This window comes from Amphiprion ocellaris, chromosome 7 (assembly GCF_022539595.1).
Source record: "Amphiprion ocellaris isolate individual 3 ecotype Okinawa chromosome 7, ASM2253959v1, whole genome shotgun sequence".
NCBI lineage: Eukaryota > Metazoa > Chordata > Actinopteri > Pomacentridae > Amphiprion > Amphiprion ocellaris.
Genome location: NC_072772.1, coordinates 3,357,227 through 3,384,127, shown reverse-complemented (window position 1 = coordinate 3,384,127; position 26,901 = coordinate 3,357,227). Strand labels below are relative to the sequence as shown.

At 39.6% G+C, this 26,901-nt stretch overlaps 1 protein-coding gene across 12 annotated transcripts in view; it reads left to right on the top strand.

Moving 5' to 3' along the window:
• LOC111575847 (muscleblind-like protein 1) overlaps positions 1-26,901 on the top strand; it is a 67,930-nt gene that overhangs the window by 25,357 nt on the left and 15,672 nt on the right. For all 12 annotated transcript variants that reach the window (XM_055012209.1, XM_055012210.1, XM_055012211.1 and 9 more), the window contains one exon: positions 22,352-22,522. In XM_055012209.1, the coding sequence (XP_054868184.1) occupies positions 22,352-22,522 (171 nt within the window). The remainder of the gene's footprint in view (positions 1-22,351; positions 22,523-26,901) is intronic.

Here is a 26,901-nt window from a genome sequence, read left to right as displayed (position 1 = left end):
GAGCATTTAATCACTGTTTTTGAAGCTACCAAATTATAAAGTTACATTGTTAAAGTTAAATGTTTGATTCATTTTTTATTAATTTTGATTGAAATATATCAGGAATAAATAGGAAAAGGTTAGATTTTGTTGTTGTGATAATCACAGTGTCTGTGCTAAGATTTTTCTTCTTCTGCTGAGCATATTTCAGGTTTATATACAGTTTGTTAGTCAGTATTTACATGCAGTCCAACAAGCCTGCTGATAATTTACCAGTTCACTTGTTTCAAAGACAACAACATTACACATAAAACTTCAAAGTAGGCACGGATATAAATTAGTGGTGATTACTTTGTGTTGTTAATCGAAATTCTCTGTGATGACGGCAACATTAAAAGCTACATACACTGCAGTTGGATTTACTCGCTTAGTCTTCCTCTTTGTGTTTGTTAAAACTAAAGGTTTGAGAAAAAACATGTTGCATGAAAGGACAGGAATGCAAGTTTGTTCATGTTTACCAGTATTTAGCCATGTCCTCCAGCCCATAATCAAAACCGTGTTTTGCCAGAAAATTTGAATAAATTAACATATTTTAAAATGCAGAAACAAAGTGACAAACAAAATATTTCCACTGCAAAATGATCATGAATACTTCCACAGTTAAGCCCTACTGTAACTTTTGTTCCCTACAGCTCTAATATTCACATAACCTGTACTGTAATTCAAATTGCTGTGGCTTAATTTGTGGTGACTTTCACGTTGGAAGAATGGAATATTGCTACAATCTCACTCCTGCAGTCAGTTCTTGTGTATTTTTCATTGAATTTTTCACTCAAATTTATCATTTGATATATGAATATATAAAACATCCTGAGGATTTTTAAAATGTTTGAATTAACAACACAAAAAGTATCCACACACACATATTTCATAGAAATTAAAGAAATTCAAAGCACAGTTAAAAAACTGACAATGTATATTCAAATGCCTTAAAATGATCTTTTCAATGAGTGAGCTACAAGGACGAGGAGCTTTACTTTCTTCTATCTGCAAATGTGAATCTTTATAATAGTGACTTGAATAGGTGCATCCAATATCAGAAATTGAAAGCATCTACTTGTTTGTCTTGCTAATCTCACACTGCTGCCATTCGTTTCTTTCTGACTTCTCCAGTGGAAACATGTGACAACAAATGTGGCACAAATTGTCCGAGGGAGGGTGAGCGAATGAGCACTGGTAGCCATTTATTCAGTTTGGTGTTGCATCTAGTGTAAATACAGTATGTCGCATTCTCAACAATCTGTCAGTGATTTTGTGTTGGCTTGTTTTTGATGTATTGTTAACTGTTGGTTGATTTATGCTAATTACCCAACCAGACGGCAGAGGTTTCAAATCCATTTCTTTGTATGGAGCCAAACAAGCTCCTAGTAAAGAATGTGTCTATAGAGAAACTGTTGGTTTGATTTAACATGACTGGCAGAGATTGTCCGAGAAAGTATGGTTGCCAGAACAAAAAATAAAAAATAAAATAAAACAAAACACAGACCAAGACCAACACAGATGAAGAGGAAGTTCAACAAGGAAACACTCTTTCTGGTTGAAGTTCTGAATTGTGGTGGGCTCAAGTTTTCTGGTTCGTGTGGGGTCTGATTATTAATAACTTAGGATATATTTATATTTGGTGTTAATTTCACATGTAGTCATCCAGCAGTGACTTAAATGTGCCGTATGAAGACTGGATTTTAGAACTAGTACATGTGCAGTTGACCAAATAGAAAAACAAAACCACATGGAGTAAATTCATCGAGATGCTGGTCGTCTTCATCTTGCTGCACAACACAGCCAAGTGCTTAACTGTAAGGTTGGCCAATAAAGGTGACTGCGCTCAATGAAAACTTGATGCTGTGTGTCCATATTAAAGTGTGTTTGAGTCTTACTACACATTACATTATACTGAAGGTTGAAGATCAGAGTAGTGATTCCACATGCCCTTGGTGAATGTATTGCAATAACAAAGGGCATTCCTCACAACCACCACAGTAATGCTGGTGTGCATTATGCCCTCATGATCACTTTAAACAGCCTGTTCAAGCCTATAACGGCTACTACAGATTTATAGAGTGGAACCAGGGACACTGAGTTTTTAAAAATATTTTCTTAAAGGAACACACAACCTTCCTAGATGCCAAAAAAGGCATAAAAATCTCTTAAAATTTTTCAAAATGCACTTATCAGTATGCCTGGAGTGGACACACATACGCACAGGCATAAATACACACCAGTTGGGACATTATTAAAGAAGCACTTTGTAATCAAAAACAAGACACGGTATTTTTTATATTTCTTCAAAATTCCCCAAAGTACTGAAATAAATAATATAAGATTTTAAGAAAAGTTACTCTACAGCTTTTGTGGGCACGTTACCCCCTGAAACAACAACACTGATGTACTTTGATGTGTATCATAGTTTCCTCACCTACTTTACAATTGGTCACTGTATGTGAGTAACTACTTTCTCTCCCTGCTGTAGTTATCACTAGTTACAAGCACCATTTTAGAATGTACAACTCGCACACATACACCCACGATCACACATGCATCGTCACATTGCAGCCTCTCAAACACCAGCATTGCAGCACTGGAAATGTATGGCGACCTACATATACAGTAAACTTCAGCGTCCTTGAAAAGGCACAGAAAGAATTGTAAGGGGTGAATTCAAGAGAGAGAGAAAGACAGCAAAAAGAGCAGATAACAGGAGACTAGGTAAGGCAATATATATTGAGATGAGAGCCCAGTACAAAACACAAGTAGAGCTGGGAGTGTGTGTGAGTGCAGTGCACAGAGGGATGCTGTATATTGGATAAAAACTCTTTGAAAAGGAAACGTACTCCAACAGTGTTAATCTGCTCTGTATCTGTATTCTACTGTCATGCTCTTCGCTCTCATCCTCTCCTCTCATTACCTTTGTTAATCTGTCTCTGTTCAACCCATCCGACAGTCCTCTCCTCTCCTGTCTTTTTTTTCTCTCTTCCAGGTGTCCCAGACACTTTCATTTCCATTTCACACGGAGTGATTTTTATCCTTCATCTCTTTTCATAAAATTTTGGGGAGACATTTGTTTGACTCAGGCTTTGTTTCTTTGTAACTGTGGCTAATCATCAGGGAGAAATGAAGTGTGCTTCCATGATGGACATGGCCCACAAGTCTTTGTGTCATCAGACTTTGGTGTGCTTGGATCACAAAGGGTATCTGTGTTTAGACGATTTATACTCTGTTTCTGATGGAATCTGGTAAAGCTTAAAAACGATGTGCATCCGCATCAGGGCCGTAGGTTGTTGTGTCTGAGCAGCTGCTTTTAGGGTGTGAACTATTCTGGCATTGGAGAAAAAAATTCTAATTAAGTCAGGCTAGTCTGAATACAATCCAGCATTTTCTCTCGTGATACCAATTCCAATACCTCAACATACAGTATCTCAATTACTGCAATTACTCATCCTAAAGCATTTCTCAGTTTTCCCAAATTTAAAATCCAAATCTGAATGCAACTAGTGGACCAAACTGTAATCTAATAAGGTCAGTTCATAGTCTTAAAGATGCATCAGTAATGCTCCCATTTAAATTACAGATATGCAGACATGCAATTTAAAGATTTGAGTTAAAGGACAATCATTGTGTAATCATTTCTAATATAATGAAGGTTTACTTCAGTTTCTACAAATACTACTGATGCAAATACCAATCTTGACTACCAATTACCAAAATACCAATTGTAACTATAATCACAATTCTCCTTTCTTTCTGTAAACACTCTGTATCTGAGCACAAATTTCAGAATAATTCAATTTCGGGCAAGTCTTTGCATGGATAGCTCCTTCAGTAGCCAGAGTGCGTGTTGTTTGGAGAAGCAGCATTGTCTTGACATGCGGAAGAACCCATTATCCTGCAAAGTTTCTATTCCACTCAGAAAGTGTAAGCTAGTTTGTGAAGCTTGCTAATATTAGCACTGATTCCCACTAGATGTCTGATTCTATGGCAGACACTTACATAAAGGGCCTCTGGAACTTCAGAAAAACAAATTCAAATGAAAGTGCATTAAAATGAACTATTTATTACAATTTCCTCAAATGAGTGCACAGATCAAAGGATACAGAAAAAGAATGGCCTGTCAATGAATAAGTTCATTTTATACTTTGAATTGTTCCTTTCGATTAGTACATTTGTCTCTTCTTGTATAAGAGTTAAATTATTAGAGACGTTTGAAAACAGTGTTTTGGAAGTGGGTGTACTCCATCTTACTGCTATCGTCCAGTGCACTGCAGGCCCATTTATAGAGTATATTTTTTGGTCTAACTAAACAGGATATACCATATCTGATTCTTCAGCCTACACAGGACATTATGAAAAGAGGTTTTTATTAGCGCATTGCCATGAAGTAGGCAGCGAACACACAGCCAGCAGCTATTAACTTTGTCTCGCTCTATTCATGAGCAAGTCCTCCCTTGGAACGTCTCCTCTAAATGTCTCTCTGTCCTCAGAGAGGCCACCATTTCTACATCCATCTGTGGATGCGCTGCATCAGCATAGACACACACACACACACACACCCACACCCACAAACACACACACATCCATCTTTAAACATGCTGCATCAGCATGGAGACATGACACAACACCACCAGTGCCAAAATACATACAAGGGCATTCAGGAATAGCCTCCCACCACATGCAATCGTGCCTCTTTCACCTTTTGGCACCTTTCATTCTTCACCTTTTAATCTTAACGTTCCCTCAAATTAAAGCTATATTCATGTGAATTTCTCTCTAAATAATAGTCAGGTTTGGCATGCGTAAACCTGCATGTGTTTTCTGGTAAAGCTGGAGTTTCCTGGAAGCTTAGACAGTCTGAAGGTAATATCAGCATCTCTGCGTGCTGAGTCGTGATGTCCCATTGCTTTTGCTGCTCCTGCTGGTACTGCTGTTGTGAACAGAATGTCTAATCAGTTATGGCCTGATCCATTCCTGTTAGTCTGTCTCTCCCACTCTTTCCTATCTCACCAAACGGACTCCTCCTTGTTCACTGATCACCTTCTCTCCTCCTCGTGTCCCTCCTGTCTGCCTCTTTTACCTCGCCAGCCTCTCACAAAGCACAGCATTTGTAATCCTTCGAGGGTGATGCAGTAAAACAAACATTTAAATTAGACTGCGGACAAGTAAGGAGTACGGGGGTGGAGGTGAAGTAAATGGAGAGTGGGAGCAACAGAACATTAATTCACTTCAGGACCGAGAGGCGTCTGCCAACTTGTTTTCCCACTTTTGTCGTAATTCTGCGTACCCCTCGCTCTCCTCTTCCTTCTGTCTGTCACTGATGGTGTGCTCTTCATCTGATCTCAGGAGTTCAGGCACTATGCAGTCAGCCTTTCTGAAGTGTAATCACTCACTTTCAGCCTCGAACACATAAACACACAAATCGACAAAAACAGCAAACAAACGCTCTGCTGCAGACACCCACACACACACACACACACACACACACACACACACACACACACACACACACACAGGGAGACAAACACAAGCCCTGATCTCAGTAAAGCAGAGAGAGTCCTGTAAAATCATGAGTATTCACCTCAGGTAGGTAATCACGCTAGAGTGGCTTCAGTGCCTGGTTAATGGTATTGCAAGCTACAGCAGGCAGGAAGTTGGAGGCTGGGCAAGTCTCTCTCTCTTGCTGTGTCATTGGACTTTTTGAATTATGTATGCATGTGTCATTATGGAAGCCATTGCACGATAGCTCTCAAATCACAAGCTAATGGAATTGAGAAATTTAAACGGGTCAGGAGAAGGTTTTGGACAATCAAAGTGGAAACAAAGGCAAAAGTGTTGTATTTTGGATTAAACTTATTGAAAGGGCCGGTGTGGCAGTGCATTGGGAAGCCCTGCTAACAATGGTGGAAAAAGTACTCAAGTCTTTCATTTAAGTAAAAGTAGAAGTATTCACTCAGTATGTCAGTACTATCAGCAAAATGTACTCAAATATAAAAGCATTCAATTTACACCAAAATGGGTTCAGTTTATTTTTTATTGAATTATTTTGCAGCATTTAAATATTACTTATTTTACTCTACTGTTAGGCAGTTTAATTTACTGTACAATATTTCGGTATATTTTATAGCTCTCATTATGTCATCATTGGTTGTTGAAGTTCTAATCTACTGTAAAGTAATTAGTAGCTACAGCTGGCGAAAAAAAATGTAGTTAACTAAAATGTGCAATATTTCCCTCTGAACTATCATGGAGTGACTGCTACTGATGCCACTGGGACGTTGATGGTTGTGGTTTTGAGTGGATGGAACTGATTGGATTGTGAAGAAGTTCATGCTTTCACAGGGGGAACTGTAGAAACTTGGGAGACCCCTTTTTATCTACCACCATCATTGGGTCAAAATTTGAACGTATACTGGTTTATGGTGAAAAGCTTGCAAAAGTGACATTCCCATCAACCTCAGCTGTGCACAACAAGCTAAACTAATATTCCTCAACATGGTAAGCATTGCCATTGAACACATATGAGCATGCTATGTTCACATTTAGCTCAGAGCACTTAGAGTGACTGTTAGGATTATGTTTCTGATGTCACTGCGTTTGTTTTGGTCTTGACTAAATATTGAAAATTCGAAAGTGACTCGAACCACAAGACACAGTTACTTTGCCAAAATCAGAATCTCAACGATCAGTTGTCACTTATTTTCCATATTGCTCACTAAAAAAGCAACTATGTTATTTTGCTAATTAGTCACCAATAAAAGTAATGTATGGCAAGTAAAAGTATGACATTACTTGTTATGTGTTAACACATATAGAATTAGCAAAGACAGGGATTTTATAAACAGGAAGGCCTACTTTGGAGGAATTTACTTTTCTCACATAGCCAGTTTAATCTCCACAGTGCTGTCAGAGCTGGAGAATGGTCTGGCTGCACCTCTTCATCATTATAGAGGAAAGAACGCTTTGGCATGTTTGCATTTTATTTAATTCAATTTTATTTATATAGTCCAAATTCACAACATACCCATCAAAAATTTGGACACAACCTCTCCTTCAATGATTTTTATTTATTTGTATTATTTTCTACATTGTAGAATAATACTGAAGATTAACACTTTTTGTTTACAACATAATTACATATGTATTATTTTATAGGTCTGATGTCTCCAGTATTAATCTACAATGTAGAAAATAATAGAAATAAATAAAAACCATTGACTGAGAAAGTGTGTCCAAACTTTTTACTGGTAGTGTATGTCATCTCACGGCACTTTACATAGTAAGGTAAAGACCATATGAATTTTAAACACAGCAGAGAACCCAACAATCCAAAGTTGCCTTTGGATTCCCTATGAGCAAGCAGTCAGCAATGGTGGGAAGGAACCAAAAACAAAAAGAAAACTAAAATGCGGAGGGGGAAAAAAAAAACCCACCTCTGACAGAACCAAGCTCAGCGAAGGCGACCATCTGCCTCAACTGGTTGGGGTGAGAGTGGGGATGAACAATAGCAAGCAATACAAACAGAGTAATGAACATTTTAAACCAATCAATATTGTCTTGAGCTATGCTAAGCCCAGGATGTAGAGATGATGCCCCTGCAAAAGGAAATTTCGGTGGATCATTTGCATGCAACAAAAGCAAGCACCATCACTAAAGTGGATCCTTCTTTGAAAGGAACAAGCAGTGTTGCTTAACTGTGCAATCCAAATCTTCTTCCAAACTTTTCAGGGTATAGGTTTGTGCTTGGAGATGGTCGTTCTTGTTTCCTGCAGTGAAGAAAATTTTAAAATGGTAGCATACAGACACCAGAATTAAAAGTGTAAATGGTCAGACAATGTCTGAAGTCTACATCTGGTGATTCAGAAAACATCCAGCAGCTACCTTAGCGACTGGGTAACTACACACAGCAAGCCTTGAAGTCAGCTGTGCTGTTCACAGACCATACAACACTTAAATAAGACAACTTTAGAAGTACTGGCCAGGGTGAGGTGCATACACTGTGGTACAAGTGAAAACTTCTTAACCAACTGCTCTTCCTAGTATAAGAAGAATATGCCCAGAGATGTATAATTTGTAAGCCGCTAAGCCTGGCTTGATTAATGCTGTTACAGAAAATAATATTTACACCACATTTATACATATTTATAGTACATATTAAACAGAATTCAATGTTAGATTTGCAATTTGTTTAAGTGTTGCAAACATTTATTTCTGCCAAATGACCTCCGTTCTCGAGGGAGTGCAGTAAACAAGGTTCAACTGAGTATAATTTCTGTCTTTGCGTCTGTCATCAGCGTGTTTGTTGTTTTTATTTTTTCCCCCACAGTTATAAACATGCATTCATGAATTTACTCATTGCCCCCATCACTCACTCCTTTAATTAGAAAATAATCAGAGTTGGATGAAAGCTTCATTAAATCTCATCCTTGAGAGCCATCAGCCACAAACACAGGAGTGGGATATTTATCACGCTTATGAAAAGAACTTGGATACCTCCTCTCACTCACAGAGATAGAACATTGGTTGGGAGGACAGCATCAACAGACTTAGACAGAGGGATGATCAAGCGATGAAGCCAAGGAAAGACAAGGGTTTTAATGGAAGGGAATGAAGTGAGAGAGAGTGGGAGGGAAGCACAGAAAGTAAAGGAGCTGGGAAGGAAGGAGGAGAAAGAAGAGAGAGATCATTAGAGAAGTGCTAATTAACAGAAGCCACACTGTTTAGCAGCACTTTGTCTCCATGCGATATTGATCCTTCATGATCATTATGGAGCGGATGTTTTCTGCTGCTTTCAGCGTGGGTTTCATTTTCCCTCTATTTCTTTCAAGAAAAGCTAATGCATCAACTGTGAATCACATCCCTGACTTACAACAACCTGTAAAATCTGCTCCTTTTTAACACATGCCAGTGAAAACAACGCTAAGCTACGAAATGACCCAATGAGCCAGCGTTGTGTATGCGCCTGCACCTCTAATTGCATCATCATGACATGAAACATGAAGCAACGAATGCACCCCTGCAGAGACGGACAGGCAGGAGGGTGGGTGTCAAGCAAGCAGATTAAAGTCACAGAGAAAAAGAGGTTGTGCAGCAATGAAATGGAGCGAAAGAGATTGAAAGAGTGATGGATAGGTGCATAGAAAGGAAACGGTGTAACATGGACAGTGATGGACAGATGGAGAGGAAGGAGCTGCAGATACATGGTATATGGATGGAGAGAAAGTAATAACAGAGGAGGAGAGCGTGGAAGTGAACTGGAGTCGTGTCAGTCGTCTGTTCGGCTTGTGCGAGATTGAAGAATGTCTGTAATATCCCTTTATTGTTATAGTGCATGTTGCAGGGCTCGCTGTTGGACATTGTGATTCTTCAAAAGGCTGTAACTGGATTACAGTGGTATCAGGCTCTGCCATCAGAAGAGCTACAGCAGCTGTGTTGTGTTGGGTCTGCTGACAGCTTGCTGTCTGTCACCACGGCGTCCATCACTGCAGCTTCTCTGCTGATATTTTAAGTGCAGACTGGTCTACATGTACTCACAGATATGTGATTTAAAAGGCATCAAGATTGCAGTCAGATCCGTATTGTACATGCAAAACAAATAATACATGCTTCTCTCTAACTTCAGCTCTGTTCAAGGCCAAATTTTTTCACATTTTTATGTTTCTTAATTAGATGTTTGTAGATAGAACACATGGCAGTGGCATCTCTGACAACAGATGAGTCCATTGTGATGGAGGTTTAGAGAAGGTGATCACCCTGCCCACTGTTTCTCCGCTCTTTGCTGAAGTGGTACAAGCCGACTTTGATCAATGTGGATCGATGTGGATGAGTGTGCAGCCGGAAGGCGCTACGTGGTAGAGGAGGGGGTGATTGCCCTCTGCTCTGTCGCACACTATGTGTGTGGGAGGGAATTAAGACACACCATGTCATGCATCTCTACACGATGTATTACGATAATAAAATATATCTTTAACCTCCAAATTACTTCATCTCATTCTCTGTTTCTACTCTTTCTGTCTGTCTTCAACTCATGTTGAATACCTGAGGCTCTGCAGTTGTTGGTGATACAAAAGTGTACATGTTGTTGCTCTACATTACTGTTATTTCCCTCTCCACTTCCCTTTGATTATTAATGTATTCTTCTGAAAGAGAAGCAGCACAGGCTGCTATGGAGAACATTTTTTTGTTCATTCTCCTTGCGTGTGTGTGCTCAGAGATTGTCTGTGCATCATTTTGTGTGTGCTGGTGGTGTGTATATCATCACTCTTTGGAGTAATGAATGCTAATCCTCTCTTATCTGCTTTAACCTCAAGGCAATGACACTGGCTGCTGATGCCAGTACAGTGACACCCTTTGTAGGAGAAGAAAAGGAGCGTGTGTGATAGAGTGTGTGTGTCTGAATGAAGATGTACCACACAAGCAGAAAAGATGTCTCTACTTGCATTTGACAACTTTCTCTGTGTTTTTCTCACTCTGTTCCTTGGAAGCTTCAGGGTGTGGTCTTATGATTATGTGCCACATCCCCCATGACTCATCAGAAGTGAAAACTGAACAGAACATTCCAGCCCTCTGACTCGACCGCATCTGATCCGGACTCATTTCATCAGGAGGGCAAAGTTTAAAAAAAGAGGTCATTTGATATTGAATCCCTCCTCCTCGGGTCTTTATACCAAGAGGGCACATTAACAGTTTTCGTGCTGCCTCTTGTTCATATCCACAAATGCAGTTTTCACTCGCTGAAGGCAGCACCCTGTTTGTTGCCAGCAGCATCTTTTTTTTCACCATTTTGTGAAGCTGGTAAAGATCACAGCACAAACCAAAGGCAGCTGCTGGTCTTTGTTAGCAAGCATCTTTTGTACATTTACAAGGACAATTTCATGACTTTCTGCTGTCTTTAAATAGGAATACAAGCAAACATTTAGGGGAAAAAAATCTCTTTTGTCCTCCTCTTGATCAACACTTAATGACAATGACTGTGAAGCAATTTAAAGAGAGCGTAGAAATAGGTGGAGTGCGAGATATGAAAAACGAGGGGAGGTTTAGATGTAAAAAAAGAAAGAGGTCTATTCCCAGCAGCCAGTGAGGCCCATATATCTGCAGAATGAGCATTACAAAGATGGGCAGAAAATAATTAGGCCTAAAAGCTGTTGAATCCTGTACGCCTGTTCACCAGTCTTCCATTAAGGCTGTTTTAATGGGTCTGCTCTCTGCCTGCCTCCTTGGCAGAGTGAATGGGAGATAAAACTGAATTAGACAAAACTTTAGAGATTGTGAATAGAGAACGCTTAGGCTGGGAGTGAAGGAGAGATGAAGGCAGATGGGAAAAAAGACGAAGGGATAGAGGATGGAGGAAGAGGGTTAATTGAAAGAGAAATAGAGAAGAAGGGCCAGATCTCTGGGGCTGTGGGGTGGCCTCTCTTTCTGCTCGCTACATCACTAAATGTGTGTGTGTGTGTGTGCGTGCATATGTGCTTCAGAATGTGTGTGTTTGTCTGTCTGAGGGGAGATAGTGTTGTAGACCTAATGAGAACAAAGCTAATTAGAGACTTTGCCTTGCACGACTCTACAATGATGTTCCCACTGGAGCCCGGACAACACTTGCCACCTATATTGCAGGCTCCAGAGAACAGGAAAAGAGACACTGCAGAGACCTCTTTTCATTTGAACTTTTTCATCCTGTGTCGAAAGCAGATTGTACAAGCAAGCAAAAAAAAAAAAAAGTCTTGGCTATGTGACTGCAGCCAGGTCAGTGAAAGGAGTAAAGATGACAAGGGAGCTCTGCTGCTTATTTGGTGACTTTGACATTATATTTAATCCCTTTCTCACCGCTGACTTTATTTCTCAAATGCTAATGCTGATCGTTCTGACCATTAGGAAGTCCATTTTAAGGGAAGTCAGCAGCAGATAAGCCTGATTTGTGCAGCCCCAAAGGGGTCTGATGATCACATGATATACAGGCCTACATTCTGTGGCCTTATTCCAATATCTGGCCCTATGTTCACCTCAAGCTGTGAAATAAGTCAGAACTGGACTCACGCATAGTGTTGTGACATTACAATAGCAAGCACAATGTAACTTAAATGTGATTTCGTCAAGTCTTGTCTCTTCCTTTCTGTGGTTTTTGGAGACTTTAAACTCCACTCCTGCACTAACAGCAGAGAATGAGCAGGAAAATCTACATAGTTCATAGCTAACTCTAAAAATGTGCTACTTTTACGTTGCTATATATTATTACATGGCTGTTTACAACTCCTTTTACATGAGCTGCATCATGTTTTAGTGTTAATATTACATATTGTGCATAGCACTCTGCTGCAGCTTTCTTGACACTTTGTTGATACTTTCACCAAGTGGGAGGAAATGTCTCCGTCGTTATGTGTCAGTCTCTGAATTACAACTAGGATACCATGAAATGTTGCTAAATTCACTCTTATTTGTGGTCTTAACAATAAATTGCAAATGGAGCATTACACCTTCCTTGCACTCAGATGGGTCATTCCATCTAAAATCAACAAATTTGCAGAGCAATTTCTGCTCAACTAGCTCTGATCAAATATGGATGCTTATTTAAAAAATAAAAAAAAAAACTGTGAATTTTTAGCTTGATATATCTACTAATACTTTCTGAGGTAATTTTTAAAATTGCCAGTCAGCCCAGTTTCAGCATGTTTTTTCACACATTGAAATTTGAGGCTATGTTTGAACAATAATATCTCAGGAACTATTATAGGTACAAGCTTGAAATTTCCCCTATTATTTCTCAGCATGCCATTGATTCAGAGTCTGCAATACTAGAAAAATAGATGAAATAGTCTCTGATTATAGGCAAATTGAAAAAAATTATAAATAAATAAAACAACTAAAGCCATCAATACTGTCCCATTTTGAGCACAAATTAAGAAGTCAACTAGTGATATTTTCTGCATCATATGTAGCTGCATGTCAAAATTATACAAAACAAAACATACTGAATATTTTTTAGTATGAAATATTTGGTCACAAAAATGAAGAGATTTTTGTTTAACTTTAATAACTGAATGAGCAGGTATGAAACAGCAAAAGAAAGATTGTAGCATAGCCTAAAAGAATTCTACAGTCTTAAAATGGTTCTCTAAATATAATATGTAGATTTTTTTTAAGTTGACGTATCTTTCATTTTCAGACCGTACGTTGTAGGCCTAAACCTTGGTTTAGAGGAGATTTGACATGTAGGTTTGTGTCATTTATTTGTAAATTATCACTGCATTAGATCATTAGGATGACTTCAGCATAATGTAGTCAACGTCAAATACATAGATCTGTTGGGAAAAAACATGCTTAAAGACAGGCAATTAAAAAAAAAAACATTATCTTGGAAGGTACTTGCTATATCAATCTGAACGTTCACAGCCAGCATTTTAAATATTCATAGCTTATGGTAGAAAAAAAAAGTTTAAATAACCCAGATGGCATCAGTTGCAGTCTGTGGGGGTCCAGTGCTCAGGGTTTAGGTTCGACATCCACCCATTACCATTATCTGCTTATCCTTTGCAGAGTGGCAGGTAGGCTTGTTAAGAGAAAAACTGGTCTGTGGAAAAGTTGCCAGTCTGTAAACAGTCTATTACCATATAATAACATTCATAGCAGCAAGAAATGTTAAAGCAAAGATTTTCCATTTTACCTAACTTGCAGGTCTTTGAACATGGACATGAACATGGAGAAGGACTGTAGGACATTTAATAGATGTCACACAGGTGACCACAAGTAAAGACTGCTGGGGTTTATTAGGAGCATAGCTTAAATAATATATTAACTAATCAACTGACGAAGAAGAATTTTTGAAGTTTCTGCTTGATCTTGGGCTTTGGGAGTTTTAAAGGGTGTTTGTCACAGTTTCCTGGCATTTAAATGATCTCGTGCACCAGTTAAGAGTTAATCAAAAGATAAATTAGCAATGAGAAATTTGTAAGTTGCAGCTTGAGCTTTATGTTACAACCAAATCAGAAAGATCTGAAAGATTCATAAGTCTGTTTAGGCCGCTGTTATGGATCTTTCTGATGAGGTTGGCAACAATGTGGGCTGAGTGCAAACTGACTGAAAGTCATAAATAGCAAAGTTTTTTTGTTTTTCAACACACCTCAGACAATGTCAAACAGATCACCAGTAATAAGTGTGAATTAAACAGTAAAGTGTGAGTTTAACATGGACTGCCTGAGCCAGACATTTCTGCCACGTGCAACACTGGAGCAGAAACCTGGAGCAGTTCAGCCCAACAGTGGCGGAGTGCTGTCATTAGCCATGATGGCTAATGATTTTGCCCCATCATTAGCTTCCTGTGCTAACGATTTTGTACCCGCACCCACCCAAAACATGCTAACACTCTGCCAGGCTAAGTAGTGCTACTGGGGGCTGTAATTGGTGTTGTGGCTAATTGAGCACTGCAGCTAAAAGCTTTCCTCGGACCCTGCATCATTTGTGACGTAGAGGAGCTTTACTTTCTGCAGCAGCATTTTTTTCTTGTTCTTCTTCTGTGAAGTCGTCAGCTGTTTTATTCCAGTTACAGTTTCTGCTAGCTGCGTTATGTCACCTCCGTCTATCATTGTCTGTAATTCTTCTGTCCACATATCTATCTTTGTCATCGTCTCAAAGGCTTATCCCTCTGCCCAGTTAAATGAGATTTTAAGGTCATTAGCTGATCCAGGCTATTATACTCATGCACCAGGGGTGTTCCAGATTTGATAAATGATTGGAAAGAGATAATGAGACTTATATAGACATCTAGTATTAGCTGTGGCACATGGAGAGCTGGAGAAGAGAAAGGACATGGGATGCTTTTCTCTGTCTGAAAAAATCACCAGGTTTCCTTCGTAACATGCCGCATGATTGGCCAGTTGTTCACAGCTGGAGTGTATTGCTTAATAAAAATGCTGTAGGAGCGTGTGTGTGTGTGTGTGTGTGTGTGTGTGTGTGTGTGTGTGTGTGTGTGTGTGTGTGTGTGTCTGTGTCTGTGTGTGTGTGTTATTGGCCAGTCTGGCAGCACTCTCAGTCCTCGGACAGGCCGTTCTTTGTGCCGTGTCTGATGTCATAATTTGTCTGACGTATGCTTGCCAACAGGAACCTTTGGTCAGGAAAGCACATGCTCAGTGGTGTGTGTGTGTGTGTGTGTGTCAGTGTGTGTGCTTGTGTATTCTCACCACGAGCTTCCTCCAGACAACACTTTCTTGATTGATGGTTGTCTTTGGGAGCAGGAGGGAGAGGCGGTGCCATTGGGAGGGAATTAATAATGCACCAGGGTTCGGGGCGGTGGCTGTCCAGACCTGAGCTCCTACAGTTGTCATCCTGGTCACGATGCTTCAATATGCAGCAGTAGCCACGTTTGGAGGAGAACTCAGACAAGAGCAGTGAGAAGGAATGCGGAAAAGATCAGAGGCTGTCGGATTATGTGTGGTTAAGTTAGAATGAGTCATTCTGGACGGGTAGATTAAAAGATCATTTAGAATCAATGGTCGATTACGGCGGCGAACATGCAGAGGGGCCTGGTGGGAAGCAATGTGCCATTCAACCCTTTGGAGGATATAGATATATGCTTGCAAAGACACTGCTGAAATCACTTGCGCAGACCGCTTTGATTAATATTAATAAGAATAGCACACTCTGCATCTGTGCCTCTGTCTGTCTCCCTCCCTCTGTCTGTTTTTGCACCCCGCTCTGACTGTCTCCCCTTCTACTCCTTCTGTTCTTGTCTTTGCCTCTGTTGCCGGTCTATGAGAGGAATTCTGCCACAGGTTTTATTCACTGGGATTCCACAGATTCAGCCTTCAGAAAGCAGCCAAAGCACCACAGGCAACAACTAAGACTGAAAATGTGACGTTTTGATCGCATAGTCGCACAACATGAACACAGACACACACTTACACACAAAAATAGCCATCTGGTGACTTTATTAACTTGTGACCCAAAGTGCCTTGACTATTGTGCACATATGCTTTTAGGTATACCTGTACTTTTGATGATAACTTACAGGAACATTTATTTATTTAACTCTCTTTTTAAGTGTAACCCCTCACTTCAACCACTTGTATCAAACAGATAAAAATAAGCCTCGGGAGAAAGAGAGAAAAATGAATAAATAAACATAATCGCAAAAATATCAGTGACAGAGCAGCACAAAACATAAAATACAAGATACTTGAGTGATTAGCGATGCTGCTGGATAACATACAAGAACAGAAATAAATGCTAAATAGATGGAGTTTAGGAATTCTTTAATGCTCTCTCGTGAATTTGTTGCACGCATATTTAGCTTCTGTAGTAAAGAAGTAGTTCAGTTCATTTATGTATCTATATGAACAATATAGTGACATAAAAAATGCCACAGCAAGGGTCTTTCTTTTTTGAGGCATTACTTACTTGTCATTTGTAGATTATTTTCTGCCCTCTCACTGTTCTGCCTGCAGGACATTAGCACCATGTAGAACTTTAATGTCATGCCCTTGCAGTGCCCTACAAGTGCAGTGTTCAATAAATGGCAAATGTACAACTGAACCTTTATACCTGCAAGGATTGCTTTTTTAACACTTGGGGGCTACAGAAAGAAATAGTAAACACAATACTGACATATCACCTTCTGAAGTTGCAAACCTATTTAGCACATTAGCAGTATCATTAGTATTCATGTTTCTGATCACCTTCTAATATTAGGTCTGTTTCCACATCCACAAACACTACAGTGGGTTTGTGAAGGCCTTTTTGCTTTTTAAAGTTGCCTGCTCTGCCTGATAACATGGTTGATGAAACTGAATCACAATAGTAAGAGCCAGTTCATGCTTTCAGATGCAGACTTTGAGACCGGATAGCAAATGCACATGCAGTTCCACTCATATTACAACAGGTATACCTTGAAGACAGTCGCATTACCCTTCATATTGAACAGAACAATGTGGGGGTTGGCTGTGACTCCACATTTGTTACAGGATATAGAGATAGTTACACTCAGTGTGAATATTTCTGAAGTGTGCCGAGCACAGTGGGTGGACGTGGCACAAGATTTCTAGAAAATTTGGAACTTCCCACCATTGATGAAAAGCATGCACAAACCAAAGAAGCACCAAAGTCTGGCAGCGACTGCTTCAAGCTTTTCTTTTAAGCACCACTAGTTTTCCTGATGCATTTGTAGTCAGTGCAGTGCAGGCAGTCTGGACTGGCCTTAAGGCTTTGGTCTGTGAAGCAAAACCAGTGAGCTGCAAGTCACTAAAATGCCCTGTAGAGCTGAGGGAGACTGCAAACTGTGACAATGAGGAAACTCTTCAAATTACGCATATTATTCATTGCCGATCTAAAAATATTAATAGAGTGGCTTTAAAAGTACAGTGTGACCAGATTGTGGATATTAAAGGGTTAAAAAAATCCAGTCTCCACTGGTGTTTATGTGGACTGTCTTGTTGATGTAACCTTGTCACAGAGGACTATGTGAAGTTGATTAAAACCAAACTGTTTGCTGCTGCTTAAGTCTCAACCAGCCGCATGTGATGCTTTAGAATGCAGTGAAAATGCCGCAGTGGTAATTAGAGCAAGTTAAGGTCAGGTGCATATGCATATGTATGTGTGCGTATCCATACTTGCATATACGTATGTATATGTATGGATGTATATATTGTCTATATATATATATATATATATATATATATATATATATATATATATATATATATATATATATATATATATATATATATATATATATATATATATACACTCCTCCAAATATAATTAGTAAGAATTTGTAACTTACTGTCATCCCAACTTGTTTGCTATATTTTCCTGGAAAGTAACACCACTGAATGTGTATGCGTGTCTGTCTGCGTCCAGAAGCTGAAATCTGGCTTTAAGATGTCTAATTTAATGAGGCCAAGGTGATTCATAAGCGCAGAATGCTCTATTTCCCATACACTTAAAGTGTGACTGTGATAGCTGGTTCACTTTCATTTAATTGCCAAGTTTTTTTTTTAAAGTGAAACTTTGCCACCAACATCGGGGAGAAGTTTCAGAATCTATATTTGGAGTAGGGGACAGCTTAATATGAAGACTGTTCACGAAACCTTATCGTGACATGTGAGAAGTTGTTTTGTAGCTTTAAATTAAGATAAAATAATTTGACATATTTGTTCAGGGTAGGGTTGTGCAGAAAGGTGGATACAAGAGGATAAGACAAGAAGATAGAGCAATGTGAAGAGTACTTGAGAGTAGTCTGTTAGGGGAGGACAGGCAGACAGGTGAAGGTGGAACAGCGTCAGCTTGAGTAGAGTCTGGCAGTCACACACTCGAGCCAGAGGGAGTACTGCTTTGGATCAGGAAGGCTCACCATTAACCTGTACTGACACTGTTTAGACAGTGGAGAAAATAGCTGGGAAAAAGACAGTGGAGCACCCAGGACATTAGCATCACTGGCAGTGATAGGCAGGGACCTCGGGCTCACACATGACTGCATTGTTTAGACAGTAGCGACACAGCACCACATAATGGGGCTATTGATGAAAACAGGAAGTAGCAACACGTCTCGCTGAATGCAACTGATAAAATGCAAATCATAATTCAGATTCTGCCCTGATGCTAATCCATAAACAGTATGTGTTCACAGTGGTGTCAGTCTCCCAGGAAGATAATTCCTCTTTCAAAAACATAATGTAGAACCTGATGATCTGACGGTTTTCCAGTAATCCAATTATGCGTATTTTCAGCATTTCTGCAACTCATCCCTTCAGGAGACGGATTTCTGTCTCCCAAAAAATACATTTCTGTACAACTAAACTGAATTCTCACCCATGTTTTAAGGGGAAAGTATTTTCTTCTTTATACTCTTGAATTTGTAGCATTGCTTTCTAACCCTTTTCAGCCAACCAATCACATATTAGATGGGACTGTTCACCACTGTACCCCAGAAAAAGGAGGAGAAGTGTCAAACATAATGTGAAAAGATGTATTTTTACCCAAACCATGATATTTTCCTAATGCTAGCCAAGTGGTTTTGGATGCTTAAACCCAACAAACAGCAATTGAAAATGGAAATGAAAAATAATGGTCCCAACTTTGGACACAAACCCTGAATATCTGGGATGTGGAAGCATTTCCAGTAAGCCATAATATGACTGTACTGGGCAAAAATATGTTTTTTGGAGTTTTTTTGTTCTTTTGTTTGTTTGTTTTTTCTAAATGCAGTTGAGATTTCAGTTTAGTTGTATAGGATTGTGAGCTTTGGGTGACGATCAAACCATAACATCAAATGCATCTGCAGACACCACCATCATAGTGTTGTATAGTCTTTCCTTCAAACCTTTGTTATTTCTTTTAAGCATAGTAGTTGTAGTTGCTGATTTAAACAAAAATTATTCCAAAATGTTCATTTTCATGCCATACAAAAAGTAAAAGGTATTTTAAATGATGGAAATAAAACAAGTTGTATACAAAGGGTTAAGAGATCAGATCTTTGACCACTTTTAATTTTAATAGTGACATTGCATAACTTCAATCAGTAAATAGTAAATAGTAAAGATCAAAAACATGAAAATAACAACATGTATTCATTTTAAGAAAAAGGCCACAGACTGCCTTTAGCTGTTTACTAAAAACGTTTTTCTACTCTGAAAACTTGATCTTTTTTTCTCATACATATTAGATTTTACTCTCAAAATGTCACAGCATTTTTCTTTGACATTTTCAAATTTTTTCTCTCTAAATTCTAACTTTTTGACTTTTTTTCCCTCAAGATAGCTTGTTAAAATGTTAAAATGTTTAAAACCTACTGAACTTGGACCAGATCAAGCCAATGCTAAGAGGACGTCCTCAAAAAGAGTGTTTGAGAGATTTTACGTAACTGTAAGTGCTGAATTGTCACAGCTGATTACAGGCGCACACACATGCCTGGAGTTGCCATACTTGAGTCAAGTCACCCAGAGGGAATGTACCCTGAAAATCAAAAGACATTAACCAATTAGCGCTGATCAATAGTCACAGCCACGCAGGGATGAGCCAGACTTGGAGCAGCATTAATGTGTGCCTCTGGGCCAATCGGCAGGCTGAGAATTCTGTTCCTCTCAGCTCTCAGCCAGTGAAAATACTGGAGCATCTCTTGACATTCTGCTGCTCTCCAATGCAAAGTACCGTTCCTGCTGTAGCTAGGCAGAATAGGGTGCACGAGGAAAATAAAAGGGAGAGACAGGGCGAGACATGGAGACGAAAAAAGAGAGGTGTTAGGAATAAAGGCAGAATGGGCGAATGCATGTGTTAGGTTGTCAAAGCAGATGTCATAGTGGGCCACAGTGAGCAGCAGGTAATCTCACTGAGATAAGCAGTAGCATGACAGCCAACCTTTAATTCCCCCTGGCAGGTGGTAGTGTGGAGTTGTCGTAGGGCTGGTCTCCAAGTCCCCCTGGAAATAGATTCATATGAAGCAGTAATGGGAAGAGATGGATAGAGGATGCATTTTGATGAGGTGGGTTGAGGGAAGAAGAGAAGAAAGAGGGAAGCCAACAAAGGCAGGAGAGTTTCCGTGTTGCACATTCTGCACACATGCATGAACATACACAGATCACAGCAGCACCTCTGCACCTGTACTGCTCTGTATTCATGATGGGGAGAGCAAATATCAGCGCAAGGCTCAGGATGTATAGGGGATTGAGGCGAAGGGAAGGGAATGAGGGAAAAAGGGGGAGTAAAGAAAAAAGAGGAGGAGATATCTAAGATATTACACCTATCCGGGGGAGCGTTCAGTGGAGCAGGCGTTATGAGAGTGTAAATTACATTCTCTCCTTCTCCCCTCGGGCTGCTGGATGAATATAATCACCCACAGCAGCGCAGACACACACTGTGCTGTATATAGACACTAGCATAATGCTCACATCGCCGTGTTGTGTGTATGTTTACCGTCACAGAAGTCTCCAATCATATATCGACCCTGCATCAGTTCTCCAGCCTGTTCTCCTCTTAAACGGTGTCAAATATTGACACATAACTCATTCGTCTCAGTTGGGATGAGATCAATGGTGATTCATGGGGCTTTTGTAAAACATCCAGCATCAAGTTAGGCGCCATCTAAGGCAACAGAATGGAGGAAACTGCGGATCTCATTGAGATTCCCACAACTATTGATCTTCGGGGTTGCAGCCGTAATGAAGCAGCACTTCAAATAGTTGGTAAAAACTGAGCATTTTTTTCCCTCGTCTTTCCTTTTTCTGTTTCTTTTTAATTTCATGTCCTTATTTTTTACTCACTAACTATACAAAGATTCTTGACCTTTTTGAACTTGAGTCACTTTTCCTTGTATTATAATTTGTGTGGAGAAAAGAAGGAAAATGAATAAATCAGTTCACTGCGCTGATTTGTCAAATGAACAGGATAAAAGAATTAGCATATATTTTGATAATTTCTGAGGTGATGGATCTTTTTTGTTCATTATTTTGGCCTTGCTGGTCCCTGAAGTGATTTTGCTTCCAGATAGTATTGCCTTTCTCCTTGTGGTAGTTAATAAATTATTCCTTTATTGATAAATCAGTGTTCTTTTGGTTAAAATACCCTTTGTACTTTTATGCTGTGCTCCTACTCCCCTAGACAGGGTCGCAACAATATTAATCTTTTAAATCAGTTTTCCGGGAAAAGTGTGAAACATTCTTTGGAACCCTGATACTTAAAGGTGAGGATTTGCAGTTTTTGTTTGTTTTTTTTTGTGATTGCAAAATTAATATTTCTAGGTTGTAAACTGATGTCAGGACAAAACAAGCAATTTAAAGATGTCACATTGGGCTTTCAGAAATTGTGATCATAAAATTTTTGACTTTTCCCAAAACTTTCTGGTATTTTGTGCCACAGATGATTAACAGACTAGCAAAAAAACAAAATTGACAGATTAGTGCATTATGAAAAGTGCCTCATATCATCATGCTGACATGCAACATTGTCTTTGTCTACCTTTTGCACTGTGAAATGCAATCTGTATAAGCAGATAGATAGCTAATCCTCTTTTTCTTTGCTCTTGGAGCTAATTTGTCTCTCCATGGGACCTTGAGAAAATAGGTAAAGTAGCAAGTGCACAGCTCAGGCCACAAAAGGGAAAAAAAGCAGAACTGATCGTCCTTCTTCACGACAAACCGAGTGGCAGGCACAGATGTCAGGGATGTTGGGTCAGCGCCTGCTAAATGGAAGGGCAGCGACTTGGGTCAAGGCTCATTACTTCTTTACATTAGGCTGCGGTTAAAGGAAACACTATTCTAATCCACCTCTTTCCATGTCTCTGTCCTCCTCATCCTTTCCTCTTGCTGTCGCCCTCCTCCTTTCGCTTCCTTTCTCACCCAATCAGGGTCGCTGTTCCAGGGAGAACTGTAAGTACCTGCATCCTCCTCCTCACCTAAAGACACAGCTGGAGATCAATGGAAGGAACAACCTCATCCAGCAGAAAAACATGGCCATGCTGGCCCAGCAGATGCAGCTCGCCAACGCCATGATGCCCGGCACACAGCTACAACCAGTGGTGAGTAGAAATGTGTGCAAACAGGGATGTATAACAGCAGGACAAAACAAATTCACTCCAAAAAAGATCATTTTCCACACGCTCAAATCTTCATGTTAGAGTGTTCAGATTTGTGCAGGTGCAGATTTGTGCAAGTGTACTGGACCTTTTTGTTTTATATGAGGACAAACAAGTGGATTTGTTAGTTTGGACACATGCCTGGATTTTGAACTTACAGGAAAACATACTTATCTGTTTTGAAAATATAATTGTCCAACCACTTTCCCATTATGTTTGAAATGTCACTGCATTGTTAGACTTCAAAAGCTAAGGCAATAAAAATAAAGCTGTAATAAACCATATTTTTAAAGCTGAAAGCTCATTCATTGTCAACCAGATCATTACTAAGGCTACTTGTCTAATTTATTCTTATTTTACAGTGTAAAGTACCTATATATTATATGCAAGACTAGATAGTAGAGTAACACTACTTTGCTTTACACCATTATGTACGGAAAAGATTATATACTTCAATGTTTTTTTTGTTTTTTTTTTTTCATTTCAAGTTAAGTAACACTGACCCCATAAATGCTGGAGATTTATAATACAGTTACATTTCTGGTGAAAAATGTCTGTAACTGACGTCATGGGAGTATTTTGCAGGTTTGTATTCCACTGCATATGGTATAGATAAGAAGATTCAGCTTTGTATTGACAAAAAATGTCCCTTATGCCTCTTTCCTTTATTTCAAACTAACTGTAGCCAAGCTTAACAAATCAGTCCTGTAATTTATTTGAAGAACCAGGCTATCTTAATGAGAATTGACAGAATGAGTTAATCTGAGTGTAAAAGTTTATTCTTTACCTTAAAAGCAGTACTTTACCAACAGTCTTGAATTACGATCCACTGTTTAGTTATTGTTTTTTTTGCTTAACATTGTGCAAACTAGAAAACTAAAAAGCAAATATGTGCGCAAGAAAAAGTTGCTTTTTTGGTCAAATGGTCATTTAAGTTCATCACATATCAGTATTATTTGAACAACAGAACCCAGGTATAAGACAGTAAAGGGAGTTGCCATTTACAGTAATCAATAAAATATTATGCAGTTGTTAACCTGCCCATGGATCCATGCATAGACACACACACACACACACACACACACACACACACACACACACACACACATGCAGAAAATTACTTGAGAAATTGCACTGTGACTAAGCTGCATGCTCCACAGATCTTCAATGTGATGGCCGGAGCCCCAGTCAGCCAGTTCAAATGAATCCTTCCGTGGCCCGTCCATGAGACCTTACAGAGTCAATGAAACCTGCCAGTCAGGCTTGAAGTAATTCCTCTGTCTTCTCTGTCCCTTTATGTTTAAGTGAGAGCAGTGGAGTGAATTTGTCTCACACTATTCAAAAGAGTTTAAGATGCTGCACACTTGGACGAACACACACACACTCACATGCACACTTCGCCGATGGCTTATCACCCTTATCTGAGAAAGAGGGCCTGAGTTGAGAGGCCCATTGAGAGGAACAGACGAAACCGTGAAAGGGTTTAAAGGAGCAATAGATCTCCCTGGGACTGCAAAGCCTTCTCTTTCTGTTTATGTCATGGTGAGAGAGAAAGTAAGGAGGGGGGAGGAGGAAAAACAGGCTGACAGAGAAGGACACAGCAGATGAAGAAAGGGAGGACCAAACGCGACAGGAGGAGATAAATGGACAGGGTAAAGACAGGTAGCCAAAGTGAAGGAGATAGGACGACAGCAGTGAGGGGAGATGGCTTTAGGCCTTCACTACAAAGACGAGTCAGGAAAACAGAGCTTGTAAGAGGAACAAAGGGTAAGAACGGGTGCTAGCCTTTCCAGGAATCCCACTTTCTTCTTCCATCCCTCCCTTGAGTCTGTGGCTTAGTTTCCTGCCACCATATTCAGGGTCTCTACCGCATTTTATCTGCTGCTCTCCCACTTTCTTTTTTTGTCATCAGCTGTCCCTCCTCCCTCCATATGTGTTGGAAAAGTGCTTCCATTTCACGCATGGAACTGTGCAGAGGGTGAAGTAATTAGGGTCCATTACGCCTGGCTGTGAGTGATGGTGCTCATGATACTTTTTTATTAGAGAATCAATGTCAGCAGACAGTCCACATTCCAATTATATCTGCAGCACTGCATTACTCACCAATTGATTTGCACAGCCACTCTCACATTCACTCATTTACATAAAAACTTCAGTGAATCAAATTTGGTGTACTTGTTTGGTGCAGACACGCTTTATAAATAAGAGAAATAAGAGCAATACAAAAACCACAAGGGAAGGGCATTGCGGTGGTGTTCTGTGATTAGAAGCAGTTTAAGGTCCCATATTGTGCCTCTTTTTTAGCAAATTAATTAAAGTCTCACATCTCCCCAGAATGTCTCTTTCAATATTTCAGGCCAAAACACTGGAAGATGGTTTATTTCACCGTGATTGTATAACTGCTGGTTTTAGCCCTGTTCTAAATGGACTGTTTCAGTGTCTGTACTTTTAAATACAGTTGAGCTGCCGACTTTGCCAAAGAAAACTCTCGGATAAATGAATGTGTGAGAACAAGACCTTCTGTTGCTTCTAACTTTCTCTCTAAGTGATCATTGAACATGTAAACATAGCCCAGTTTGTCAGACAATGTTCAGTTATAAAATCAGTAGTTTAGCAGTGCAGAGCAGCAGCTTGGAAATGGCTCTGAAGTGACTGCTGGTTGACGTGTTTTCTTAATGGGCTGCATTTAAGGTCTGTTTCATACTCGCTGTGTGGTATCTGACGACAGAAACGGAAAAATATGTCAATGGGAACAGCTTTTTAGGGAATTCATCTGTATTACAATGCAGTATACATGTGAGCACAGAGGGCAGGAGAGAAGCAAACAGCTGAGTTTAGGTTGCACTGAAACATAGAAGTCAACATGAAAACACAGTAACCCAAAGTCAGTCCTTGTTTACTGGTTTCTCTGAATTAAAATTCCCACATACCTATGACCTGCAGGAATACAGTCATAGCTAATGGTAATGTTAGCCACATTAACTGAGCAATGTGATAATGTTTCTTATTGATGTGGGAACATTGTCTTAAAAAATTAAAGTAATCCACTCGGTCTTCAGGTCCTCAGATGCTGACAGTGCATGAACACTCTTGTGTTCACTCTTGCAGCCAACAGCAGAACATTTAGTGTGATTTGCTCATGGCTGAGACATTTTAGAGTTAGTAAAAGCAGCCCTAGAGAGTAAATGAACCTGGTGGACAGTGAGGCAGGTGCTCATTCTGAATATTCACCTTGGGAGCAGCGGGCAATAAGTGGGCACAATTATGCAAATGTTTAGCTGGACAACTGCTAATTTCTGAGTTTTTATGTGGAAACTAGACAAAGTTCTGAGAGGCTTGTAAAGCTGGGAGGCTATTTAGTTGAAAGCGGGGCTGAGAACTGGCAGCAGTAAGCGTCACCATACTTTCACAGCTTTTATTTCCCACTTTGAGGTCTATAAAACATGCAAAACACAATAAAAATGGATTTTCACCATGTGGGACCTTTAAAGCTGGAGGTAGGGCTGGTGTTGCAAAGTGGTAACAAAACAAAACTTAGAGTGGACTCATGGTAACTGATGTACAAATATTAAAATCCTAAAACCTGTATTGAGGTTTCTTTCTAATAGTTAAATATCTCTGGATACAGCCTATCTTGGTCTGGTATGACTTGGTATGGTGGCTAATTACCAAGCTTACACACTTTAGAGATGTTACATAACATTTTTAAGTCAGTTTGTGAACTTGTGACTACAGCTTGAGCTGCTTTTACATTTGATCATAATTGCTATTTTATCTACATTAAGCACTATTACACTCAATAAAGATGAGATCTTGACAGTTTGCTCAAAACTTGTGAAAATATGTGAACCTTGGAAGCTTGGAACTAATGATGAAATGCAACATTGCACTTTTAAGACAACTCATGCCCTCAGTTTTAAATTTTGAATGTGAATTATGACAAGAGCCTGCAAAGTCACAGCAGTATCGGAAATAATCCAGTGCTAAATGAGGAGACAATCCAAAAAAGGCCATAAGCAAGGTCACAAACTGTTTGCAGGATGACATCACTGCATTGTTAAAACCTCATGATTGTGAGTGTTTTCAATGACGTCATGCCTCTCCCATCCAAACTTTGAGCTGCAAATATTTCAAACTGTTATCTGAGCACCTGGAAAGAAGCACATGCACTGTACTTTTCCAGAGCACTTTGTGATAGGATAGGACATAATTCATCAGACATTCCAGAGGGCAGCACTTGGAAGAATTAGAAAGGCCACACTATTATTCCTGATTTTCTGAGTCATTGTCGAGCTGTGAGGAGGTTTAGGAAGAATGTAGCT